The following is a 26,169-nucleotide window of genomic DNA, read 5'->3' on the forward strand; positions in this document are numbered from 1 at the left end:
GCCTGCAGAGATGGTTGATGGGCGCAATTATGTTTAGCAAAGCCGGCGTTTGAAGAATATCGGTCCTTCGGAAGTCTTACTGCACATTATGAAGGAAGCGGAAGAATACAGTAGACATAGATATATTTTTATTGGGTCCAATTCCTCTTCTAAGAGGAAGGACTCCATTCGGCTTGAGTTTTTATTAGAAATACACGCTCCGAGGACTTCCGAATATGAAAACGTGTTCTTTCATTCTTTCTTGTTGGGTGCGTCTGTCTGTTCGATTGCCTCAATTGTCGTCAGCACAACTCAAAATATTAAAAACCGTGTTGTGCTGAAATTTGATATTTTATTTCAAACATTTAACAGAAAAAAAAGTATACTTTAGGGCTGGCTTACCTTAAAGTAGGCTCCAATTATGTCCACTGTATGATATTAGTAGGAATTAAATTTCTAAACCAAAATCCACATTTCAAGAAAATCGTTTGTACCAGAAATGCCGATTTGGAAATATTAATTTTCAAAGATTTTATCAAATACAGCATGCTTGTTCTATAACATGCGGATAAATTTTGAATTTTTATCAATTTTATCGTAGATAGAGATCGGTTTTGTGTAGAAAATTTTCAACTCCTCTCCCAAGATTTTTTTTTTTTCATTTCAGTACAATATTCTCTGCAAAATTCTGATACTACATCTCTGATGATGGCTGAAAAACCTTAACCAATTAGAATGTTCGAAAACAAGGATGTTATTAATTGCAAAAGCCTTTGATATTGCCTGGCATTGCGGTTTCAACCACATACTCAATATTGACATCAGTGAGGTTCCAGGGGGAGCTGTTACGTCAAGCTCCATTCAACACTATCATTAAATGACCATTGTGAAGCTAATCAATATTTATAATGTAGAAACCAACTATCTTTTGATCTAAATTCTAAATTCTAAATTTCAATAAAATTTAATTAGATAAAAGTGGTGTGAGTTATTATTATTATTATTGCTATTATGGCTACAATGTTAATATTTAGCATACGTTTAGTTCTTGTAGAATATTTCTGATAAATTCCAGCTCCGCATAATCAGCAGGTAGAAGCTTAAGTTCTGCCATTTTCCAAAGCATGGCAAGTCGGAAAGGAAGCGACTAGGTGATAAAATTAAGACCAGCGCTAAGTAATGAACGGAACTCAGGATGCGACCCTTTAACTATCGACCGAAGATTTTTCATGAGGGAAGTTAGAAATCCGCACCCTAAGGGTTGTGTTTTTTTTCTATATCCTCACCCCCAGGGAGCCGAAAGGGTGCGCTAAGGGTTGCTATGGAGATAGCAATCCACCCCCTCAACAACTTTTTCAAGAACTCACCGCCGCAAGTACGATTCCCAAGCTACCTAAGACAAAAAAAGTTTTTCTTCTTTTTGTTTTGCTCATGGAATTTCCTCATTGTGCATTCATTTGCCCCCACCATTACTACCACCTTCTCGTAATTCCTCTCATTGTCAGTCTGTCCTACAATGTCACCATAACTTCAAATTTGGTATTTGGTTTAAATTCAACCATGAGACCTATCAATAATATTTTTGCTCAAAATCAGGCACCAAGGTTTTCATTTTTTTAAATTTTTTCGAAAATGGCTCCCATATTTTTCTTTAAACTTCGTATACTAACTCTTATGGTGGTACCCATTTGAAGTATATAGTTTCAGTTTCCTGTAATTTTAATTTTTGGGCTACATTCATGGACTTATACACTTGCCTGGTATTTTCTAAAAACACGTTTTTCGGTCTCAAGGGACCACAAAACAATCATTTCCAGCAAAAAAAAATCATATTCAGAGATAGTAAACGTTTTCGCGAATAATCTGTGTGTGACAGAGAGAAAACAATGTCACAAAGAACGGAAATCGAAGTTGGTATGCATTCTGTTTCTGGTACTGTATTGTTTCCTGAAGTTTAGCCTAATCTTCCACCGGAAGTGCTAGCTTTAGTTTTGGAATTTTACAAGTTTGCCTATGTAATATTCTAACAAATGGTTCCAATGATTGTTCAGGCTATGTTCTGTAAAAAAACAAAAAAGCCCTTTCATTGTTATTTGTAACATTTCACAGGATTTTTTTTTTTTTAGAGGGTTTAGGGTTTCTTCAAGAACTGTAGTAATCTTAAGTATCCCTCCAAAATGCCAAGTGAAAAGAACAATGTACAGTTTTACCAGTTGAGTACTATAGACCCATTTAAAGCAGGATAGAATACAACAATAGGGTCTTCTGTAATCTTGAAGTTACGGACTGCAATTGGTAACCAGCTCTTATTATTACTTCTTAACCATGCAGATTTGCAAGTTTGCGTTTAGAGGGACTGTAAGTTCCAAAAACTTGCTTCTCAAATTTTTTCTGAGAAACAGAATATCATCTTAACCAATGGCGGCTCGTGCTTTTTGCCTAGTTGCACAACCCTCAATTAAAAATCTTAAGCAAAATTTGGTAATATTTCATCACAACATTATTAATAAACTATATGCATCAATGTTTTATATTTGTTCAGCTTTAAGTAGGAAATCTGTAAGTTGCTTATGAAATAAAAAAAAACTTCTATTCGGGGACAATTTTATTTGACAACTTAGTTTGTGCAGGGCATTCGTCACATTCTGGTACACAAGTATTACCTTCGAAATTTCTGTAAGGTCCGAACCTTACATAGTATTAATTTTAGAGCATTCTGGGAGAAGGATATATCGGTACCCTCTGTAGCACCAATTTAGTTAAGTATTCAGATCTATCACTTAAATAATATTTATAAAAATTCAATTCCGAGTTTGAAGTAACCTAAACAAAAGTGCGAATTGCCCACAACTTTATTCAGTTTTCCGCGATTTGCACGAAAATCACTTCCGCAATTTGACAAACTGACAGCTTAAACTCCGCGCTATAACTTTTGAACGTTTTTTTGGGGGAAAATATTTTCTAGGTTGTGGTACCTCGGTGTACCTCTAAGGAACCATTTCAGGGAACTGTTTGGTTTTACTATCTATGTATATGTGATTAGTTAAAATTCAATATGTTGCTAAAGTTTGGTGTTTGAAGGTAGACAGAAACGTGAAGGTTTTCCTTAACTTCAATCACTCCTCGTCTTTAGAAAAAAAGCTCTTTTTTTTCGTGAAAATTTATTATAAAAGGACTTCTTGGAATGAAACCACTTTTCCTTCAAAATTTTCGTTTTGTTACACTGGACTGTATTAAAGGTAACTAATATCTGCTAAATGATTCTACTTTGAAGAAAATTCAGATTAGCTTCTTACAGTAGAAAGTAGTCTATAAATAGGCGCCTACAGACAAACATGTAAGTTTCGCAATCTAGTGGCTGCTTTGCTAAGCAATTCTAAATCTCAGTAGGAAGATAGCTGCCTTCTAGCGGTGAGTTCCGGAAACATAGTTACAACTACCTCTGCCATCTTGTGAGGAATCCTAAAACCATTACCGACTTAATTTTTCTAAAAGATTTTTTAATAAATTAGATTAATTTCTAAGCGTTACTAGTCTCTCTTATGCAGAGGGCACTACTCTGGTGTGATTAGTAACTTACTAGATACGAGTATGAGTTCAGGTTCGTACTACCCCTTAGAGTCTTATTAAAATCCACTGTACCAGCCGTCTCTAAAATGCTGCCCTCACTGACCATTAAACTCAAAATTTTTCTTCCCGCAGACAACCGCAAAAAGAAATGATTTAAATACAATAAGGTATTAATTCTTTTCCGTGTATGCAAGTTTAGTGGTTTATAATAATAATAATATTCAGTGGTTTATTTGGAAAAAAAAAGCTTTTTGATTGAAAAAATAAGAGTAAAAATATGTGTGTAATGTGGCCACAAAATTAAAGAAATATGTCAGGCCTCACTCGTGGAACCTAAACTGTATTTTTATCTGCACGAATAAAAGTCTTTCTAAACAAAACAAAAAAAAATTAAGGCAGGTTACGGGAAGGCAAAAAAAAAATCAGATTAATTTTACCGTCATTGTTTTTTAAATTAATTGAAATAAAATATAATACAAAAACAAACATTACATTGCACAATTTAAAAGCTCATTATTCAAAATAAGACAATTTATGATAACATTGGGTCCAGTTTTTGGAAAAAAACATCATGACAATTGTTACAGTTGTTTAAAACTTTACAATTATTTGTTTGGGTCGTTGAAATTTTTAAGGAATGTTGTTTATCTGACATGACAGTAAGTACTAGTGGAGTGTTTGTATATATAACGCAGTCGCATTAGGTTGATTTATACATTATATGAGACGTAATACTGTGAGAAAATCGAAATACTGATTACTTAATTTTTAAGACAATTCTTTTAAATGAATTTAAATTTTCATTTAAAAGAATTGTTTAATAACAAGATTGCTAACTATGTAATGTATAAATACCTTTTTTGTACTTGTAAATGTGTCTTCTGCTCATATAAATAATATTATTATAATTATTTAAGAGTTCAACAAAATAAATTGAATTCACACTATGTGTCTTTACTCACATGTGATTTAAGGAGATTAAACTTACATATCTACTTTTGATTGAAATAATTTGTCACATTATTACACGGGTGCAAAAAAATTAAAAAAATGGTGTGCCAGCTTTCGGGTTTACTTCTTTTTGTGCGCAATTTGAACTTAGTTTGTTGATTAGTTACTTAAATTCACTTATATTTTATATATGCCTAGACGCCAAATGTTTCAGCACAGAGGGTACCTTTTTCAGTGACTGTTCTGTAATGAGTTGCAATGTTTATTGAGATTTATACTGAACATACACCGCAATTAGATATCAAAGTACAAGATCAACTCCTACATACTTCATTTATTAGACACTATTACAACACATAAATGCCACTGGGTCCAATATTCAGGGTTGTGAAAGATGACTTAGTCCCTAGGTCGAAAGCTCGGCGAAATAAAAAATCATGACTAAAAATGGCATTATTCTTTTCTTCTTACTGAATTAATTAATCAGTCACAAAAAACAATGAACAAAAATCATAAAGTAAACATCCCAAAAATTACATTAAAAAAATAAAATAAATAAATTTCTTTTAATCGTTACAATTAAAAAGGCCTTATCACTGCAAGCAACAGGCAATAAATCCGCTCCAGTAAAATTAATTCTGTGCCTTATAAATTTATTATAAAGATTTAATTTTAAAAATAATAATTAATTACATAAAAAAAAGTATTTTAGTAATGATTTCAAATTTTTTCCATGTTTCTTGACATAAACAGAAGGCGGATGTTTGGTCATAAGGCTAAATATGTGTAACATTTTAATTCCTTGAGGTCGCTCAAGTGCATTAACAGAGTATTCAAAATTGTTAACAAGAAAGTAACATCTTGGTTCCTGATCTGACGTTCAATCCTTTGTTAACTCTGTATTTTAGGTATCCCTCTTCGGTCCCAAAACGATTCACTGATCTGTATAAAGTATTATACCTGGCGTTACAAACACTGTCGACAGATACACGATTGTCTACTTATCTAATATACTTGCCAAAGATTTCCTAATTTCAAAAGCTTCCGGACTAATCCATAAATTCTCTGCATCAATAGCTTTTAAAATGGACTTAAGTTGAAAAGCCCAATTCTAGTCATTCAAACCATTACCTTTATTATCTAAAACTGCTGTAAACAGGCATACGGATAACGTTCTTAGAAAATTTCAATAACTCACCATGTAAGCATGCTCTTAAAAAAACTTGGCTGCGAATGTCAAATTCAATTCTTACAACACATAAGTTTAAACAAATATAACAGTAATCCCTATTTTTTCAAGAGGGGCTCAATGTCCAACTATCAAATTACGTGTCGTGGACAAGCGAGGAAGCTCATACTTTACTATTAACATTTTAAAAAGAAAAATTAGCTACAAGCGCGATTCGGACTGAAGATCTCCCACTTACAAATGTACGCTTCAAAACCAACACCCATCCCTAATTCTAATAAAACTATGCGATGTACTTTTCGGTAATATAATTTGTTGAACAAGTACAGTTTCAACTTGACCTAAATAACGAATATAAATATAATATATTGATCTCAATATAGAATATATTTCCCACACATTAAATTAATGTTGCCTGGTTTTAAGAGTAAAAGTTCAACGGTAAAAAAAAGAAGAAAAACAATGTCTATTTTTCAGGCGGACATTATCTCCAAATGTTAAATTAGGTGCCGTGGACGGTGGTGACTAGCTAACGTACTTTAATGTACATTTTTTTCTTCTTTTTTTTTTTTAAAAAAAAACTATTAAATAAAATCCAAGGCCTAGACCGGGAATCGACCCTAGTACAATACATATTAGCTTAAAAGGTCTCGCCTCTAACCTCTCGGCTATAACGGCGCTTAAAATTCTGCACTCGCCGAGCTCCTAATATATAATGTGTGACGTGAGCCTGGTGTTTCACCTCAGTATACACTTAAAGCAATCAACGTTTCAGGATATATTCCCAGCTTTCTGGCTTAGAGGAGTAGAATCGATCTTAGAAATATAATTAATTGATCATTGGTCATAATGAGTTGGGTTTAAGAAGTCTGAGTCTGTGAAGTGATATTCGTCACGATTTGAGATAAAGAATAAATAATCAACAATTAAAAAAAATTAACAATCTAAGATTTCATCTTTATCACCACCGATAGCTTTCCAGTAGGCGAGCACAACATCTTCAGCAAACTTCTTGCGCTGTTCGCTTGGCATCGAGCTGGCCCTCTCCTTCATCATTGGCAGCTGGCTGAAGAGATCACAAAAATCTGTCGCCTCATCATTAAATAGTTCTTCTAAAAACACAAAAATGCCTTTTACAACGAATCTGATGTAAACAATCTCACGACTTTCTTTATTCCAATTATTCCAATTCTAATTGACAAATTATTTGCAAATACTGAATTTTACTGAATAAATAGTTATCCTTATCTAAGTAGCAGGTTGGCTTTCTCATATATTACCTTTGTATTTATGTAAGTAAATTTGTGTTTACACTACCCACTACTTTACAGTACCATCCACAAAGTCGCAAATATGTTTTCAAGCTAAAGCTGGTATGACCAAATTTCTAAGAAGAAAGAAAATCAATACACCGAAAGCGCAATTTTAAAGAAAGGCTTTGTCTTTAATTTACTATGGATTCGCCAGTAGATTCATTTGAAGCTGATCTAAAGGCGTACTTAAGCATAAATGTCAGCTTGGCTAGTAATTTTTTCTTAATAGTTTGGTTCAGAGGGAATGTGTCTACTCCTATAATCATTATAATTAATTTGATCTCTTTTTTCTTGTTATTCAAAGCTACAATAAAACTCAATTATATTCGTAAATTATGGTAAGAAAAAGTCATGTGAGTGTTCATACGAGATTCTTTTCATGAGAAAGTAAAGTGAAGCTGTCGAATATTGGCGAAAACTGTTCGAAAACGATCTTAATTTGATAAAGAATTTCTTGAAAATTGAGAATATATACATATATATATTTTTTTTTTTTTTTGAATAATTTGTTAGCATTTTTTCTCAATATTTATGTCAGTTAAATATTATTTCTAATATTGCAAAATATGTTATTAAAATATTACAAAATAATAAAAGATTTGGAAACATAAGTGAAAGGTATTGAAGCACCATTGTTAATACGCTTTGACCAGCCATAAATCGTTTTCATTGGACGGGGCGTGATTACCCTAAAGGTGGACATGACCCGCCCACTGTCTGCAGCCGTACTAGAATGTGATTGGCCAATACTTTAAACTTAATAATTTCAATGAAATAAGTAATTTAATTTTTTTTTTCAACATTTCTCCCATAGGTATTTGATAAACTTTCGATTTAAGCAAGAAAAAAAAATCCCTTTAAAAATACTATAAATAATATTTCTTTTGGAATAATGCTTTATGCTTTACACAATTATCGTTAACAGAAACAAAAAACTTGAGAATTTTTATCGTTTAATCGTGAAATAGATAAAAGAGAAATGGGCATATTGTAGACTTGTAAGCCGCCATTACATGGACTGTAAGCTTAATTTATACTCCATCCAGTGGAGAACTCTAGTGGCAATTCCTGTAAACATAAAAGCAGTTTCTACTTCACTTTAACCATGTCGACGACTCACTAGACTTATATAGGACTATCCTACACTCACATTTAACATATTTTTTACCGCATTACATGTCACCTATTAGTCTATTATTTTGTCAATCTATCTACTAAACATTTCAGCTACTTCTTTTTCACCTTTGCTATTCCTCTTTGGAGGAACCTCGTTTTATAGAACGCTCACGTAAGGCTACATTAATCAGTTAATTTGTGGGTAATTGTTTTGGTCTTATATGCATAATGTATTCACATTACACTAATTCTCACTTGATGTTACACTGAACCAATCTCAGATTGACTTGCCACTTACAAAGTAGGCGAATACTTCTTTAATGTAACCTGATTCATCTTTTTGAACCGACTTGGTTACACAATGCTGATAGAAAGGATGTTTTATTCCTCATTTATCAGTGTTTTTCGTGAGCTCGTAACACTTTGCAAGTTAAAAGTATTATTTTGACTTCTCCAGTACACTATTTATTATGGATATTTGTATTACAGATATAAATGACAAAAATCATATTTGTATTGGTAGAATGAAGGGACCGAGGTTAAGAAAAGTGATATTGATGTAGATGAGGCATTAGATTGTTAGAGTTTGAACATTTGCCTCAATAATTTCTCTTAGCAGTCATAAAAAAAATAAAATAAAATATTCATTACTAGTAATTTACCTGGAGTGGGTTCTATATTATCCAGCATCCTTCTACTTCGGAAAGAGTCGTCACCTTCTTCTTCTCGACTTCTGGAGGAATTCTCTCCCTTGTATTCTAATAAACATAAGCCTAAAATTATTATTCCGTAATATTCCTATAAAAACTAAGTGGAAAATTTTGAAAAGTATTATTAAAAGATTGAGGGGATCAGATAATTGTACTTGATGGCTGACGAAACACTCCATGTTCAGTTTTTATAGTGTACACATACTTTTTATAGTTTTCCTTTTCTCTTTCTTAAGAGTATTAGTTCAACGCCTTATTTTCTCTTTATACCTTCTGTTACTGTAAAATGTAGGAAACAACCCTCAATAAAAATATTAATACCAGTTCCGAAATTTTAGAGCATCAACTGTGGTACGTTTTGCATTCTTATAAAAAGTTAGCTAAAAAATGGAAACGGTATAAGAAAATGCCCTCCTACAAAGTATGTCAGTCCGTAACTACCACCCACAAATAAACCAGTTAAAAGAAGTCACTGAAATAAAACAATAAATGATTAAAACATGAATATTAAATCATTAAATGATTTAACACAAAATAAGATAACGTAAAAATGTCATTGACATTATTAAAATGGGTCGAAACAAAATCAAAGTTCTTTACAAAGGCCGTCCACACCCCCCCCCCCCACGAATTTTGAGTTTCTTCATGACACAGCTTACAATCAGATCTGACACCCTTTATAACCACCTCTAAAATAGTGTATCATGGGGAGGGCACAAATGAATTAGCAATTTCGAACGTCAATACCTGCTTCATCATCTGACATCCTTGTTGATAAATTTGACTCATGATCTGTAACAGTACTTTTACAGAATCCACCATGCCAAAGACCGGCCATTGTTGTAGGGTCTCTTCTCTCTGTAGTAATGAAAAAAATATGCACATGTATTTCACAGAAATAAAATCATTACCAAGACAGTAAAACTATACAGTAAACTGAATACCATTACCTTTTAATACTAAATTCGGCCAAACATGAGCATGCAAAGCCTGTATGATTCTATCAACACCGCAAGTTTCTATAAAATCTTGTTCACTATCCCATTCTTCGTCGATCAACGGCTCCAATTCTATCAACTCAAATCCTTCCTTGACGCACCATTCTTGTACTTTGACAAGAAATTCATTCGAAAAAAAACAAAAATATCATAAAATGTATTTTTTCAACCAAAAATACAAATTAATCTATTAAACCAAAAGTTTAAGAAACCTTTAAATTTTGTAAGAATAGAATTGGAAGAATCATGACATCGATTACATACAAGGATCTTAACTTCCGCCTCGTATTCCTCTAAGAACGACATCCACTCATTTACTGGTTCAAGACCTCTTGCCTGAGAACAAGGGAAAAACGATACGATACAATAACACGTGCCTGGGTGAAACGTGACTTTAGAGAAAAAATTAAGGTTGCAGAACCACTTAACATTTGAAGTACTGTTTAACATCTTACAACCATAACAATTCCCCGTAATATGAGGTGGGGTGAATTTTACTGACGGAACACTTTCAATTTAATTGGGTGGTAGATCTGTATTGTCACATTTGGTGGTGTAGCGACTCATTTTAAAAAATGCTTGAGATTGTAGTCCCCAACAAAAACATATTAGATCTTCGTATATTAATGACCTGGCTCGTCATGTTTAAAAGTGCAATTCCTTTATGTATTATATACATAAGGATGGATTTGTTCTTTATACCGAATTTACGTAATACTATAATGAGTTTTATAATTATTATGACAGAGACAGTTTAGGTAGAAGTTTTATTATAAAGTTGTAGATCTGTATATTGTACTGACGAGATACTTTAGAAGAAGAGTCAAACTATAAGTTCCTCTTAATATTAAGAGGTGGCATACGTGTACATTGTACTCACAGGGAACGTTTTTAAATTATGCTTACGGTTGTTGCAGTTGCCCTTAACAAATGTATGTTTGTGTATTTTACTGAAAAGATTTTAGAGGCGAGCTTAATGTTGCACTTCCTGAAAAAACTCCCTAAAAACAAACAAAAACAATTTCTGAAAATGTAAGTGTTAGATCTGTACATTATAAACGAAGCTAGAGCGACACTTGCAAATAATGCCCACTTAGGGAGTTAAGATATTTTAACTGTTCAAAATAAGATTGTTGAAAGGTTACAAGAAAAGTACAATCTTTACTGATAACTTAATTTGAACTGCCAAATAATGAGAATTATTTTATTTTTTTGGCAGTCCATTCATTCTATTTAGTGGAAAAATTGGACTCACCGATTGTGGTTCAAAAAAGATAACAACACCTTCAACAGATGAAGCAAATTCTGGCGTTGACAAACTTCTATCTTGTTTGCTACATAATCGAACATCAGCTTCATAATATTTAGTATTTATATGCCAATTGTATATGTTCATGTCTTCACATTGTTGACTAGAGGGTAGGTCGCCCAATATTACTGGCAAAATATAAAAAATACATTATACTAAAGAAATATAACCAACTCAAAAATAAAAAAAGAAGTTATTCACATTTGATTATATTCTGTGGATTTTCATCACAGGAGCTCACAAATAAAACAGATGGTAATAAATCTACCATGATGTGTAATTTTACAATTATCTTTTAAGAAATTAAAGCCATCTTATCTGGTTAACCTTTGTTGCTGAGCCCTAAGTAAGAGGAGAGGTTAACAAGTTGTCCAGGCTTGTGTGGTCGATTCAAATCACATCGATATATCACAAATAGATAAAACATATCTACCAATGTACATACATGGAGAAAAATAATTATTTTATTCTTTTTTAAAGCTGTAACATTTATGTTTTATTATCATTATTAAATTAGTACCACATTCTAATAGAGCCAGACGTCATCTATAGTTTTCTTCAGTTATTCATTTCTTGAGCTTTTGCCTTCCATCGTCGAACTCACAGGAGCAATAGGTTGTCCTCGACATTATGTGCCCCCAGCAATCATGGTCTCGGATAAGGCGAGAGCTACCCGGGTATCCATAAAGAAGTTTCCAAGGCAACATATGTATCTTCGCTCATTCTTTCCTCATGGACTATCCATTGAAGACGACCTTTCGTTATAACAGTGATTATGTCTTGCTCCTTATCGAGCTTATGCAGCTAATTATTTCTCTTTAGTCCCATTCAGATCTTTGGTAAAATATTTTTCTTATATTTTACTCACTTTTTATTTTCTCTAACTCTTCGTACGAAAGAAAATATTGTAATCGTTTTGAGGTTCCCTGGGTATGAAAAAAGTGTTTTTACAAAATAGTCTGTGTATGTGTCCTTTCTGCTGTTTGTATGTTTCTGTGTATTTACTATCTTAGCAAAAATATAATATTAATAACAATCAAATGTGGATTTGATTTTTGTCGAATTTTCAAATTGAAGAAATCAGTTGAACAAAAGTAGACCAATTTACTGAATAGATTTCTCATTATTCTTATATTTTTCACAAACTCCTCATATTACTTTATTCTAATTTATTACATCTTATCTACAACGTAGATCCCCTACCCCTAAAAATTGATATAGGATACTTCTGAGATTCTGGGAGAAGGATTGTTAGATTCGCTTCAAAGCGCCATTTTCGGGTAATGTACGTTATTATCTCTGTTAAGATTTAAATGTGTTGCAAAAATTCTGAGTCTGAAGAAAATTTATGAATCTCTTTCTCCTATACAATTTACCTTGAGAATCGGTAAATTTTCAAAATTGAGTTTTCGTGACAAAAGCAAGTTTTGAGGTACCTGAAAATTAAAAGAAAGGTTTTGTGTTTTATCACCGTATGCATACTTATGTGTGATATGCAAACTGGAAATCTCAAAAACCTTAAACTCGATATTCCAATTTCTACTTTTTGTAGCTGCCAACTCTAAAATTTTAGCGAAAAGAAGTTGTTCAAAAGTGCGACTTCATTAAAACTTTTTTTTTCGAAAATGGTTCAACAATTCAACAATAAAAGAATTCTCTCTCACCTTTTCCTTTTCACCTCATTGCTACATATTGACTACCGTCAAGTCAGTGTATATAATTTTATTCGTTCATTCTCTGGTGTATTCTAGAAGGTAGTTATACTTTGGTTTGAAGTCTGATTGCTCTCAACTTGCTGAAGGATGAGCAGTGAAGGTGCTCTGATTCGTCAATGTTGATCTATTCTTTCATTTTAGCCAGAAACATGTAACTACAACCCCTTCCAACTATATTTATGGTTGTACAATTTTTATGCGTAGTTTTGAGAACATTTGTAAATACAGAATTTTAATAATTACAGACAGAGAAAGTTGGTGTGTGATTGTTCAGATTTTTTAAAAAGCTTGCCTTAATCCACCACTAAAGTCTCTCCAGCTTTTAGAGCATTCTATCGGCTAGAATGGCTACTATGCACCCCACTCAAAATAAAAGAATTCTCACCTTTTCCTTTTCACTTCATTGCCACATATTGACTACCGTCAAGTCAGTGTATATGATTTTATTCGTTCATTTATTTAACTAATTTAATGTATTACTACATTGTTATAAAAAAAAAGGTGAAGTTTTAACAATAAAATGAACACAGTTACGGTTAAATGATTTCAAGTGCAACTTGTTTTGATCAGTGAGTGTTATGACCCAAAATATTTCACATTATGGGTTCAAAAGTTGAATACATAGATTCAACACATATCTACGCTACAAATTATGTTAGAAATTCCAAAGCGATCGGTGTACTATGGGGTATTTTCACAATTTGTTATGCAATTATAATAATTGTAGCTTTTGTAACGCCAGAATGGTTTGGTGACACTGTACACTCAGAATATCCAGCACGTTTTGGTATTTGGAAGATATGTTATTATGGGAATAATAATCTCGGGTTATTAGAAGATTGTCAAGGAACTTTAGATGATATAAAATCGATTATAAATTTACCATTTAAAATTTCAACAATATTGTACAGTTTATCCATCATAATCGCTATGATTACGATATTAATTATGCTACTATTTCTATTCTTCACGTCAACTACTATATTTAAAACTTGCGCCTGGTTGCAGATTATTTCAGGTAATGATTCACAAACTACTATTTCTTGTAATTGAAATAAATTTAAATGTAACTGAGCTTTGGCTTACCATGTCATCTTGGAATTTTCAACAAAATTTCTCAAAATAGTCCTAAAAAAATGTCAGAGTCTATTAATTTTACAAAATTCGGTTCTCTACAATTTTGTCTCTATTCATTGTCTATCTCCGATACTAGTAGTCTGTCGAAAACTGTCAAAGATATAAATTCCTGAAAAAATTAATTTCTCCAATTTTGATTCTTTGTATTAGTTATCACAGAATTATTACTGAACAAGATTCGCAATTTTTTATTTTTAATAAAATTAAAACCAACAATGTCTTATAGCTGTGTTTTTTCTTAAGCGATATCTCTGTTGTAGGATACAATAATCTCATATTAAACGTCAAACAAAGTAAATTCCGATAAATCTGATTCCTTTCATTTTTATTTCTATGCAGCCTTATCGGTCAGATGATATTGAATAAGAAATAAGCTAATATTCTTATATATTCATAGAATCACCCAGGAAAGTTTAGGGGATGACACGCACAAATATATACTAAAAAATAAAAGTTTCTCATTAATATGATATAAACATTTAATTATCAAACTCCTTATTTAGACAATTCGATATTTAAAACAAGATTATTTGTTTAATCCTCCTACATCTGTTAAGAAACGTGAATCTATTTGTTGTCTGCATTCTTAACATAAATCTCGTCTAAAAATTGGACAAAAGTTAAGATTAAATCAGATTCCGTGGAGTTTGGCAGCTAGCCTATGCCCACCGCACTAAGGGTATCAATTGTGGCTTCCTCTAGGTAATTGGCTTCGAAATGCTTAACGCCGAGTTTGACCATTTTGCTGCTTTATTTGATATTGTGGACCAAATTTAATTGAACTGTACCTTTTACTTCTTAGTGAAGGCTTTGAAAGAAAGATTGAAATTTGTTAACAGTATATCGTAGGTTGTATAAGGATGTTTCGTCATCTACTTTATGCTAATCAAACTCTCGAAATCAATAAATGCCTACAAAGGAGTCTTTTTTTTAATTGGTTCTGCTTTTTTTGTTTTCAATCTTATACTTGAGTGTGGCAGTTGATTAATAATTTCATTTTACGATATTATATTTCTAATTTAGCAACGTTCAAACTGTATTTTGTTTTTCGGTCTAATGTATTTATTTTTTAGCCCTACAGTCCTGGCCTCTCCCCTTCTGATATACCCAGCTTTGAAATATACTCCTCAACTTCATCAATCCTTCTTCTTCTTGGTATACCTACTTTCCTTCACCCATCGAGTTTGTTTCTATGAAACTTACTAGCTACCCTATCCATGCGCTCTACATTTCTCGCCAGTCAAGTCTTTTTCTTTTAACTTCTGCTACTGGGTAAGTAATTGCAATCACACAAATTTTAATTTTGAGTTTTCCCTGGCCGAAATTCGAATGAGAGTCGGTTGACCATTAATACTAATTAATCGATTTCTTCCATTTGCATCTTCCTTTTTTGGTGAGAAATTCCTTTACCAATTGTAAACTGCAAGGTACCAACAAAAACTGGAATATGGCGACAGATTTCTTGTCTTCCGGATGGTAAAGATTTAGTAAATTAAATGAACTCTTTAAGTTGATTCAAAGTACTCGGAGACTGAAACACCAAGTCTCCTAGTTTACCTTCCTCTTGGTCCATAGTTTGCGGTACTTTATAATCATCAAGCTTCCATTAATTGGATTTCTATCTAATACTCCAGTACCTCCTTAAAAGGTGAACAGAGTATAGTGAGTATAACTGCAAAACAGAAGTGTTAGCACTCCTTCCTTTAGAATGCCGTCCGTCGTCTATACAATCATTATCATTTGGGCTTATATTTATTCCATCCATATGTTGTTGCTGTAGATTAAATCCGTTACTAGAATTCCGAATTTGCTGAAAATCCGCAGAATATTGTTACAACGAAAGAACGATGAAAATTGGAGCAAGAGAGGTAGTTTTGAGAATTGTTTCAACTGAGTTTTTGACTTGTTAGCTATATTAAGGGCAAACTATTATTTAGTGAAAATTACAATTTAAAGAAAATGTAAAAGTTTGTTGGCTTGTGGAGAACTGAAGTGAGAAATACGCGAGTGTTCACACGTTTTTAACTTTAACTGTTTGAATTAAATTTACATGAATTTAACGTTATCTTCTTTAGAGTTATTCATATCGAATAATTACAATGGAAATTAATTGCAGTATATTTAATTTTCTAGAAGTGTGATCCTTTACAATGTTATATTATTAATATTAAAAAAGATATGGACCGGTGAAAGCAAAAAAGAACAACTGTATTGTTACACTCTCGCTGTTGGAACTTCAATAACTAGGTGTTCCACATACCGTTCAAGGAGCTACAAAGTAACGGTGCCTACCAAGTATCTATCCCTACCTCCTGCACTGTTGTCAATTCAATAGTTTGTTTTTATGAATTGCACTTCTTGGCAACCTTGTATTTATTTTTTGTTTTATTTTACATAAAAAGTGCATTTTAAACGAATTTTGGTCGCATAATGTTAATTTTTTCTAAAATTATTTCGATTTTTCTAAGCTTGTAAATGCAGATCATAGTTTTGTCAATGGTCCAACAAATTCTTCAAAACTCCTTGTTTAAACCGCGTTTTATGTAAACCTTTTCCAACCAAAAATAAAAACAACATTGGTAGGCAAATATATGGAAAAAGTTGTTTTTAAATACCTAGTGTGTACGCTAGCATGATTTTCTATTACCGTGGCTTTCTTTGGATTTCTAGCAACACCTTAATCCTCAGCAAAATTATGTTGGTGGTAAAATCGTAGAATACAGAAAAAACAAAATTAGCATTTAGAGAGAGGCCATCACATCACCCTCCTACCAGGACGCTCTTAATATCACACAGACACACACACACAATAACAACTGGTGTGTCCTCAGAAAGGTAGTTGGCATTCCAAATTTGAAGATTTAGCTGAATAGGTTTATGGGAAATTTTCGAAAACTTGAAAAACCATACTGATTTCGCACTTCTGTTAAATCTATTTATTCAAAACCGGAATTCCAGCCTTTTATCAAATCAGATTATGATTATATTACTTATAGATCCATACATTTCTACTAAAGCTTAAAACTAGAAAATATTGGTGAAGACTATTGAAAATGTGGTTAGGTTGGCAATGTTGGATAATGTAGCTGACTTTATCCCTCGTACTACGAATGTTTATTGTATCCCTGAATGATTTCGGTTTTCCTTCCATTGTTGATGAAGTCAGTGATGTTTAAGCTACTCTTACTTTCTCCTCCTTTTCAGAAAGAGAACATTGATTTCAATCAAATTCTCAAAAATTGAGTTTTACTGGAATAGCATGTTTTGATATTACTTTTTTAGAATCAGTCTAAAAATAACTCTTTCAAGACAAGTTTTGATCTATATGCAGTTCATCTTAGGGCTTAGATTTATGGTTAATACATGTTCGTGTTCTGTAAAAGTTATTGCACAAAGTATTACTCAAGGCAATAAAAACTGTTGATTATCTACAAATGAAAATAAATAACAATGAAAAAATTGTATATCTACAAATCTAGCTCTGATGATAAACTAAATATAGTTGGAAACGTTAATGTAAAGAGTAGTTATTTCTAAACTAACCAAAAATCCAGATTACACAGAAATAATGTCTAAACTGGTCAAGAACTGCCCCCATATTTGGAAGCACCCCGAGCAGGGAAAAAATGTTTTAACCGTATGCGCCAAAATGAAATTCGATGTGTGTCCACTTGCTATAAAAATTGGGTGTACATTAACAACCCATTCAAACTGTGGACTATGCCTGGCTTGTAGGAATAGGCCAGTCTTCCAGTGCCTTGTAGTATGAGGTTCGTGAAATAGACCCTCTCCTCTGGAACTCTGAAGGAGCGGTGCAGTTCGAGTTGGTGTTTTCTGATGGACGAACAGTTTTTTAAAATTACCGGTTAGATTTTCAGTTTACGCACCTGTTATTATTATTATTATTAATCCCTTAAGCCCTTCATTTCTATTTCATATTTATTTATTTATCTAAGGCTCTAAGAGGGCACCTGACCCAACCTGTTTGTCCTTACAACGCGTATCGACGAAATCTCAGTTTGACAAAAAGGACAGTAATAGTGAATATAGGTACAATACCATCTGTGAGCAAAAGCTAAAATTCGATTTTTCAGATATTCCATTCATAACACAAATTCACATGTAGACTATGTGTTAAAATCGTTAAAAATGTGTCAAAAAAGTTCTTTCTTTAGTGGGAATTCAATTTCAGAAATTTTGAAAAAATGCAATAGATACTCTTGTTAGAAGTGAGGGATTGTTTTAAATATAAAAGTTAGTTAGTTAGTTATAAGGGATTGTCGTTTCTAATGAATATGAAATTATCGAACTGACCTTGATTATTGCACAGCTAGCACAACTATCAAGTCTCAATAGTTCAGGCTATAATTATTAACTATTTTAATCTTCAATGTCGAAAGCCTTATATACTTGCTTGTGCTCTTCGTTAGATAGTATTGCAATATGCACATGTTTTATTTAGAATTTTTTAGGGAAGGGATTAGCTATGCGGTCAGTGAATACTGGAGGTCCTGGGTTCGTATCCAGCTGCTGACCCTTAGATTTTCTCTTCTTAGGAGCTTCTCAGAGCTCAGTGATCGGTGATGGGCAGTGTTGTTTGTAACGGTAGAACACTGTCCTCCGGAAGCCGTCAGTGCACTGAAAAAAGCTCTGAGCGCCAATAACCTCAGATGTTGATGCGTGTTTAAAAAAAATAATAAATTCAAACTTTGAAATTCTCTACATGGAAAAATAATATACTCATTGGTGTGGGTTTTTGCTGTAACTCAAAAATATAAGTTTAGGTGCCCCCACAGGACAATAAGTTTTAACTAGAAACCCCAATTTACTATTTATTTTTTACTTTGTTGATGTTTTCTTTTTACTTACTATACTCACATGTATATGTAGTCCAGTCATTTGTATTTCTCACATTATCCAGGAAAACGTTGCTCCTTATAGGTCCCCTCTTTAATTGAATCCATTGTTCGGTTCTAAAACAAGACGCCAACTCTTATTGCCTCAGGATTCTAGTCGCCAAAAACCAGTGAGCAAAGACATGAAAATTTTTAAACTAGAATCGCAATAATTTCAGTAAAACAAATCCATGTACGAGTTCAATTCTGAAATTTTTACATAATGAGTTTCAGTACAGTCTACCCACCTTGGGAACCTTCTGTAGAACAATAGAGTTGAGTCTTGTCTACAGAGATGAGTACTTACTTTACTGACCCAGTTTATAATTTATTTTGTACTCTTTCCTAATGCTTTGAATTAATAATAATGTTATTTGCTAGTTTTAATTATACTAATGTAGAATTATTGTCTTATTTTAAAAACTTCATTAAAGATACAATAGAAGGTTTTTTCTCAAATAATTATTACATTAACAACTTTGTATTATACTTACTAACAAAATCACCTTCAGGTACCTACTTCCTAATATTTAAAAAAACAATATTTTCAATCTTACTCTATAGTACTTGAATTAACAAAATAACTAAACTGAACTATTATAATCTGTATTGACCATATAGCTTTCAAATTTTTACTTTTAAATGCTAAATGTTTTGAAAATATTATCAGCATCTATATTTTCCAGTCCCACATCTCGGCCATCCTACTCTGAATTCGCCTCCTCCTCTCCTATCTCCTACGCTTCCATTATCTTTTACTTATAATTTCACACGCGAATTTTCTTTCCACATCGTTATCAATTTTTTTTCTTCCATCAGCATTTCCGGGTTTAATGCCGTAAGCTTTCTCTTTCTTTCAGAGTCATGAATTAATCCTTCTTTACTTCTTTTTTTAATGAACTCTTCTAGTTAACTGTCCCGCTTCTTGACCTCATTTGTCTTTATTTCTTTTAGCAGCATTGTTTGTTTAAGATTGTAGAAGTCTCTTCTTTTAATAATACTGTACTTATTTCTTCTGTAATTTCTGTAATCATGTCTATAGGCCAATATGTCTTCCCCATAAATTTAATATTTTGATTATTTTATTTTTTTGTTTTTGTTTTCTACCTTGTTCTTTTGCTCTTGATACCTCTTGATCTCTACTGAATTTTGATTTTACCGATACTGAAACTGCAGACCAAAAGTCTTCAAAGTATTCCACACCAGATTAGAAAATAATCATTCCCTTCGAAATATATTATATATATATGTGTGTGTGTGTATTTTGAATAAATTGCTATATATGCAAGGAAAAATTAATTAGATTGCAGCACTGGAATGTCTGCAAGGGCCAGGAACTACGTTTTGTTTGAGTTAATGGCACAGTCTGAAATCAAACGGCCATCTCTGCTAAATGTCGTCATAACATCAGCGGCTTAGCATTTCTAACTTTTGTCTTTTCTTGGCTTGTACGTGGTTTCATTAGAGCTGCTCTATGCATCGTCAGCCACTCATACAAAGATGTGTATTTCTATTGCCGCTAAAGTACTTTAAGCAAGCTAGTATTTCGCAATGTGTGATGGAATTAATCAAAACGAAGAACAAGCTTTTAATAATTTTGCAATTGATTGATTTAGCCGACCTCTAAAAATATCAATTTGTTGTTCTTCTTTACTTAATATTTAGTTTCTGTAACGCGTTGTATAACATCGCATCGTGTTTTATTTCAAGACAAACTCCACAAAATTAATTATAAATAATGAAATTAGTTCTCAAAAAATTGTGTTATACAGATTTTTTCGTGTCGTTGAAAGATAAATGTTACTTTTTGATAAATAGTGAATCTTCCTAGAAATCGGAAACAGTAACATAAATTTTAAGTATAACCTGTGCGTTGGTCCCCACAAATCAGTCAAGGAAATGAATGTGATCTGGCGCGAACCCCCTTTCATAAATGCTTCAAACACTAATTCTGTATTTATTCATGTTTTTCTTGCACATATTTCCGCATGTGGAAATAGGTAAAATGATAAATGAAGTACTTGAAATAAAATAAAACTGTTATTAAACATTTTAATATGTCCTCAATAACGGAACAGGTTTTAGTACCCTACTGCAATATGTAATATGCAACGGGGGACCCCTTAAATTTCATTTTCATTTAAAATGACCTTGATAATATGTTCGACGAGCGCATTGCGTTTGCTAAGACTTCCGTAGATAACCTCATTTTTAGCTCCACTCTTCTTGCGGTAGAAAACTACTAATGTGAACAGTAAAGCTGAGTCCACTTTCCCTCTACGATCGTATGCAAGAATAGACCTGAGTACATCCCAAACTAGAGTTCTAAATATGAAAAAGTAGGCAGTTTTATTCGTACTTTATTTTGGTCTAGTGTAGATATATAGAGCGCATAATGCAAAACAGAGTAACGGACAAAGCAGTTGCATTTCTGTACTGAATAAGTTAATACATCACTCAACCTAGAAGCTTATAGGTAAGCTTCTATTGTTGTAATAGCTTTGTTATTAATATAATGGTGTCATTTTCAGGGGTGTGTTTGGTAGCTGGAGTGGCAGTCTATCCCGCAGGATGGGATTCCGACGTAGTCCGGCGAACATGCGGCCAGTCGGCTGCCAAGTATGTCTTGGGAGACTGCTCGCTCAGGTGGTCATTCTTGTTGGCCGTAATTGGTTGCTTGGATGCTTTCATATTAGCCACTCTGGCTTTTATTTTAGCCACCAGGCATGTCAAACTACAGCCTGAGCCGACCTACACTGCTAATGGTTCACTCTATAAAGGTAATCAAATATTTATTGAATGCGACACTTAATCTAGCTGACCGTCGCCTCTAGTTACAACTTCAATTTGGGTGCAGTCCAAATATCGTTATGAGGAAACGAAAACGTTTTTATTGTCTATTGGAGAATTCGAGAACTAGATTTGAATATGTGACTTAAAAGTAAATACTAAAATATTCTGCGTTTTTATCTCAATCTTTTAAATAGCTGGCTTCTCCGTAGCATCGGTATAAATGAAGACCAACGTCATCAAGTTCTTAAATTTTTGCTGAATCTGACTTGAGTTATGTGACCAAGTTTGAGCTTGCTCAAACAGAATTTATTTTTGATAATAATTTTATTTAGTTTAGCAATAAAGGTGAGAATTCAGAAAGAAAGTGTTGATGAATATTCTTCATAATTCTTCAGCAAATACACAGCTTTTTCTCAAACTTTCCTCCATGATTAGGAAGCGGAAGCTCTGTAAGGCGGCGACCAACTGCCGCAGGATTGTGATCAGTAAATACATTTCTCATCTACATTTCACTTTTCTTTTCTAGAATCGCACGTCAGTGAATGATTTTTTTAAAGAGAAGTTACTAGCTTTCATATCGTCGCTATTATTTTGTTTTTATTTTTTGGAACTAGTGATGGCCAGTACAAAGTGAACTGATTTTCTCAGTGGGACACTACAGAGTCTAATGATTAATACAATACCGTGTTTCTAGTCGTATGTATGGGTTTTAATGTAGTCCACAGAACTTATTTTGTTTCACAATATATAAAGTAAAGTAATGCCTATTTTTTCAGGCGGGCTTTCGTCCAACTTCCAATTAACATACGTGTCGTGGACGGAGGCGACTAGCAAACATACTTTACTGTAAATTTTTTTTATTAACCATTAAATAAAATCCAAGGCCTAAGACCGGGAATCGAACCCAGTACCACAATACACATTAGCTTTACAGGTCTCGCCTCTGACCGCTCGGCTACCGTGGCGCATATATATGTATATAATCAATAGTTTATATGAATGCAAATAAATTTAATTAATTTAATTGTGCAGGCGAAGTGAATGGTGGGTTCATGGGCGACGCACATTCAATGGCCGGCTCCAGAAAGTCCTTGAATCTGCATCCAGTGCTGCTGATGCCACAACCTGGAGAAATGGACTGCTACTCCGAATTCTCTAATAGAACTGGTCGTTCAAAATCTTCAGCTTTCAGAAATGACTATTCCTCTTCTATGCATAATTTTCAACTATGACGTTCCATTTTTTATTTTATTTTTTTTTTTTTAATGAAAGAAGAAAGGATCAATTTTTTTTGTATAATTTATGTAAAAAGCAGAATTTATTAAATTTGATTTATATTTAATTTTGTTAATGTAATTAAGTTAGAGCTTTAGCTCAAATGTATACCTTTCATAATTATTGTAAAATATTAAGAAAACATTAGGGGTACCTCAGAAACTCAATCTCAGATACCCCTCACCCAAATTCAAAAATCTGTCGTGAACACTCACATAACATTCTTTCACTGTAATCTTCTTAGTTAAACTTTCAAACTTTCTTTAGACTTGAAACTTTTACTAAATGTTAGCTGTATTTTCAGTTCTTTTCGGGTTATTAGCCGTTGTGAAAAAGTTAGAGAATGGAGATTTTATTATTAGATTGCGGGATTTTTTAATCTTCTAACAAAGCCTTTTCTGAATGGAGTGATACAGAATGTATCAGTTGAACTAGGCGTATGAACAGTTTTTGTTGTAAATGGGTTCAGAACCAGGTCGTTCGATACGGCCAGTACTAAGTACTACTTCTTGTACAGATCTAATGTCCTCAAACTGGGCACATGACATGCCAATTCTCCTAAAACCTCATTTAAAATAATTGTTCTTGTTAACCAAGCAAAATTGGTACGTATGTATTTAGGGGGAAAAGAATCTCAAGAAAAATTGTTGGCTGTTTGCTTAGAAGTAAACCCTTAATATCGGCTCTTCTTGGTAGCTATTAGTGCGTGAAATAATCCGACTTAAACTATCTGCAATTTTCTGATTCAGGGGGACCTCAAAATTTGTATTTCTGACCTGAACGTAATCAATCGCATTTACTTCTTCTTACCATCAGTAAGAAACAAAAATCAAATTATATTTTAAATTTATAATATATTTTAAGAATACCAAAAATTAGATTTTAAGGTGTTCATGTCCTGTTAAATTTGATTGTTATTAAAATAAATTTTATGAATCAATATAAATATACATTTATAATATTTTAATATTACAAATTCAGTTGTTCTGAGAAGAAAATATTTAATTGATATTTTTAAATTTTTAATTAATTATTATTTTTATAACTATATGTGAAAAAAATTTCTTACACCTTGTTTATAGAATTAAAAGTTTGATAAAAACTTCCCTAATTTGTTAAATATGTGAATTATTAATTATTAAAATTGGTTAAAAAAAAAGAAAATATAATTATTTCCCTAATCAATTAGTTTTAATTCAAGAAGAATGTAACATAAAAACAATAATCTTAATTTGAATTCACTCTCGACAGCCCCACGTTCGCTGTGTTACTTTTTTTATTCCTGGTATTAATATTAAAACCGATTTAATGTGACGCTTTGGTTTTTACAGCACACTGGCTCAAAAAACGTCAGCACAGTGTGCCCCCAGTGGGTAGGTCCAACTTCTCTGTTTATATGTGATAAGAAGTTAGAAAAGCATCTCTTACCTTCGTTCGGACTACGTTGCAATCGCGCAAAATTTGATGACTTCAGTAATATGAATTTTGATTTTAAAGATACTATTATTGAAAAAAAATCGCTGGAAACTAAAACAAATCTAATTAGTAAATGGAACGTTCGATTAGAAAGCCAATTTTATTCAAATGTATAATTTGAGTTACGTATTTAATTCTTATAATTATTAGGTGGTAAGTCCGTACATTACACTGAAATAACAATTACAGGGAAGTCTAACTACCTCTCTCGCTCAAAAGTGCCCTTAATCAGATTTTCCCGGGAAAATGTTTCAAGTAAAAGTTGAAGAACTGCTTATATAAATAAGTAGACTAAGTTTAAAGAAAGTTCTAGAAGCCATTTTTGAGAAAATCTCAAAAAATTACAACATTCATCCAGAAAAGTATCACTTCCAATAGAATGATTTGGCCTAAAAGCTTATTGTCAGCTTCGATAGTGGGAAGTAAATAAGGTATTCAATTTGAACATCTGCGATTTTTTCAATTTTGAGTTATGTTGATCACAACTACACAAAACAGACCGAGATACATACAGACTAATCTGTAACCATTAAATTGGACTCAGAGGACCCCCACTGATATTTCTGGTGAAAAAACAAATATTTGGTTTGATGGGAACACTTTTTACTTAGTAAACGAAAGTAATAAATCATAATTCTACTTCAATGAATTCATATTAGTATGTTTTTTTTTCTTTTGTGCTAGCCAGGATTTTCTTCCACCTTAAGATATTGTTTCATCAACTCAGTAAAGCGAATTTGTCTTCAGTTTCATTTACGTAATGACACTTTTTATCTCTGATTTGTATTCTACAGTAAGCATCCATACCCAAACCCCTTTTATCTATCAAGACACAGTTCATTCTGAGAAGCTCATCTCTCAAGGAGTGAGTTTTCCCCCCTAGATTTTCTTCTTCATTCCTGAACCTCATGAGCATTTGATTAATCTTTATTTTAAAACGTAATATGCAACAGAAATATAAAAAACCTGTAAAACCTGATGAGTTAATCTCTTTGAATGTAACGATGAAATGCAAACTAGCGGATTTTCAAGTAGCAATTCTAATTCTATATGTTGATTCCAATATCTGCTTCCTGATTTGATTAGGCATCTCTTGTTAATCCAGAAAGCAAAGTTACAAGGGAAGGAAGTGGTCATCCAATGGCTACACTGAACTCTGTGAGTCAGCAGGCAATAAAAAGGCAGATGAACTCGTTCACTAAGGGTATCTGAAACCCATCTGACTATGCGAACAATAATTAACAAGCAGTTTTGAGAATTCCTGAGAAGTAAATAAATAAAAAATACTCACGTGGAGCTGAAAGGAAATAGTCAAATCTATTAAAGACATAAGGCAAATATCTGCCATTGTTTCTACGTACTTAGGAATCATCGCAAGAAATTATTTATAGCACTAGCATGCCACGAATTCCTTGTACAAGCCGATAGTAGCTGTATTGAATTTATTTTTTCACATGTTCGAAGGAACACAGTAGAATCTTTATTAACATGGGTTGAACATTCAAAATTATATTAAATAATTGAATCAAGATAAAAAAAATAAATGAAAAGTTATACGAATAAATAAGTTTAGGTATAAACCATATTCAAGATATAAACGAAATATATTTATTGCTTAGAAAAATTACACATGTATTGGTTCTCCGACGGAGAATGCAAAGAAATTTTTTCAATGAGGATTTCAAATTTTTAAGAAGCTTTAAAAGTATACGAATAAGACAATTTTATTTAGGTCAATGTAGA

The 26,169-nt window shown here is 32.6% G+C and overlaps 2 protein-coding genes across 4 annotated transcripts; one reads left to right on the forward strand and one right to left on the reverse strand.

The window, feature by feature from the left end:
- Nucleotides 1-5,377: 5,377 nt before the first annotated feature.
- Nucleotides 5,378-11,505, reverse strand: LOC141459563 (alpha- and gamma-adaptin-binding protein p34-like). 3 transcript variants are annotated; one of them, XR_012461512.1, is made up of 9 exons: nucleotides 11,337-11,505; nucleotides 11,082-11,263; nucleotides 10,039-10,162; nucleotides 9,779-9,937; nucleotides 9,576-9,686; nucleotides 8,781-8,876; nucleotides 6,658-6,801; nucleotides 5,519-5,649; nucleotides 5,378-5,442 (listed from the first exon to the last, which is right to left on the reverse strand). XR_012461512.1 is itself a non-coding variant. In XM_074138784.1 (8 exons), exons 1-8 carry the CDS (start codon nucleotides 11,404-11,406, stop codon nucleotides 5,612-5,614), a joined length of 924 nt encoding a protein of 307 aa, XP_073994885.1. In that variant the 5' UTR covers nucleotides 11,407-11,505; the 3' UTR covers nucleotides 5,378-5,611. The 3 variants fall into 3 exon arrangements, 2 of the variants coding, with proteins under 2 accessions (XP_073994885.1, XP_073994886.1); XM_074138784.1 differs by having other exon boundaries at nucleotides 5,378-5,649; XM_074138785.1 differs by lacking the exons at nucleotides 5,378-5,442; nucleotides 5,519-5,649 and having other exon boundaries at nucleotides 5,731-6,801; nucleotides 11,337-11,504.
- Nucleotides 11,506-13,252: 1,747 nt separating this feature from the next.
- On the forward strand, nucleotides 13,253-23,572 carry Tmhs (Tetraspan membrane protein in hair cell stereocilia). The gene is made up of 3 exons (XM_074137666.1): nucleotides 13,253-13,868; nucleotides 21,414-21,662; nucleotides 22,708-23,572. Exons 1-3 carry the CDS (start codon nucleotides 13,451-13,453, stop codon nucleotides 22,905-22,907), a joined length of 867 nt encoding a protein of 288 aa, XP_073993767.1. The 5' UTR covers nucleotides 13,253-13,450; the 3' UTR covers nucleotides 22,908-23,572.
- The last annotated feature ends 2,597 nt before the right edge of the window (nucleotides 23,573-26,169 follow it).

Source organism: Rhodnius prolixus, unplaced genomic scaffold (assembly GCF_049639745.1).
Source record: "Rhodnius prolixus isolate KJV_2025 unplaced genomic scaffold, Rpr scaffold_11, whole genome shotgun sequence".
Taxonomy (NCBI): domain Eukaryota; kingdom Metazoa; phylum Arthropoda; class Insecta; order Hemiptera; family Reduviidae; genus Rhodnius; species Rhodnius prolixus.

Excerpts from the sequence above, each read along its gene's own strand:
- Tmhs (XM_074137666.1), top strand. The coding sequence starts at position 13,451 with ATGGGTTCAAAAGTTGAATACATAGATTCAACACATATCTACGCTACA. Across the intron at positions 13,869-21,413 it reads CTGGTTGCAGATTATTTCAG|GGGTGTGTTTGGTAGCTGGA; the intron begins GTAATGATTCAC and ends TGTCATTTTCAG. Across the intron at positions 21,663-22,707 it reads TAATGGTTCACTCTATAAAG|GCGAAGTGAATGGTGGGTTC; the intron begins GTAATCAAATAT and ends TTAATTGTGCAG.
- LOC141459563 (XM_074138784.1), bottom strand. The coding sequence starts at position 11,406 with ATGGTAGATTTATTACCATCTGTTTTATTTGTGAGCTCCTGTGATGAA. Across the intron at positions 9,938-10,038 it reads TATTCTTACAAAATTTAAAG|TACAAGAATGGTGCGTCAAG; the intron begins GTTTCTTAAACT and ends TTCTTGTCAAAG. Across the intron at positions 5,650-6,657 it reads CGCCTACTGGAAAGCTATCG|CAGTTTTAGATAATAAAGGT; the intron begins GTGGTGATAAAG and ends GCCTGTTTACAG.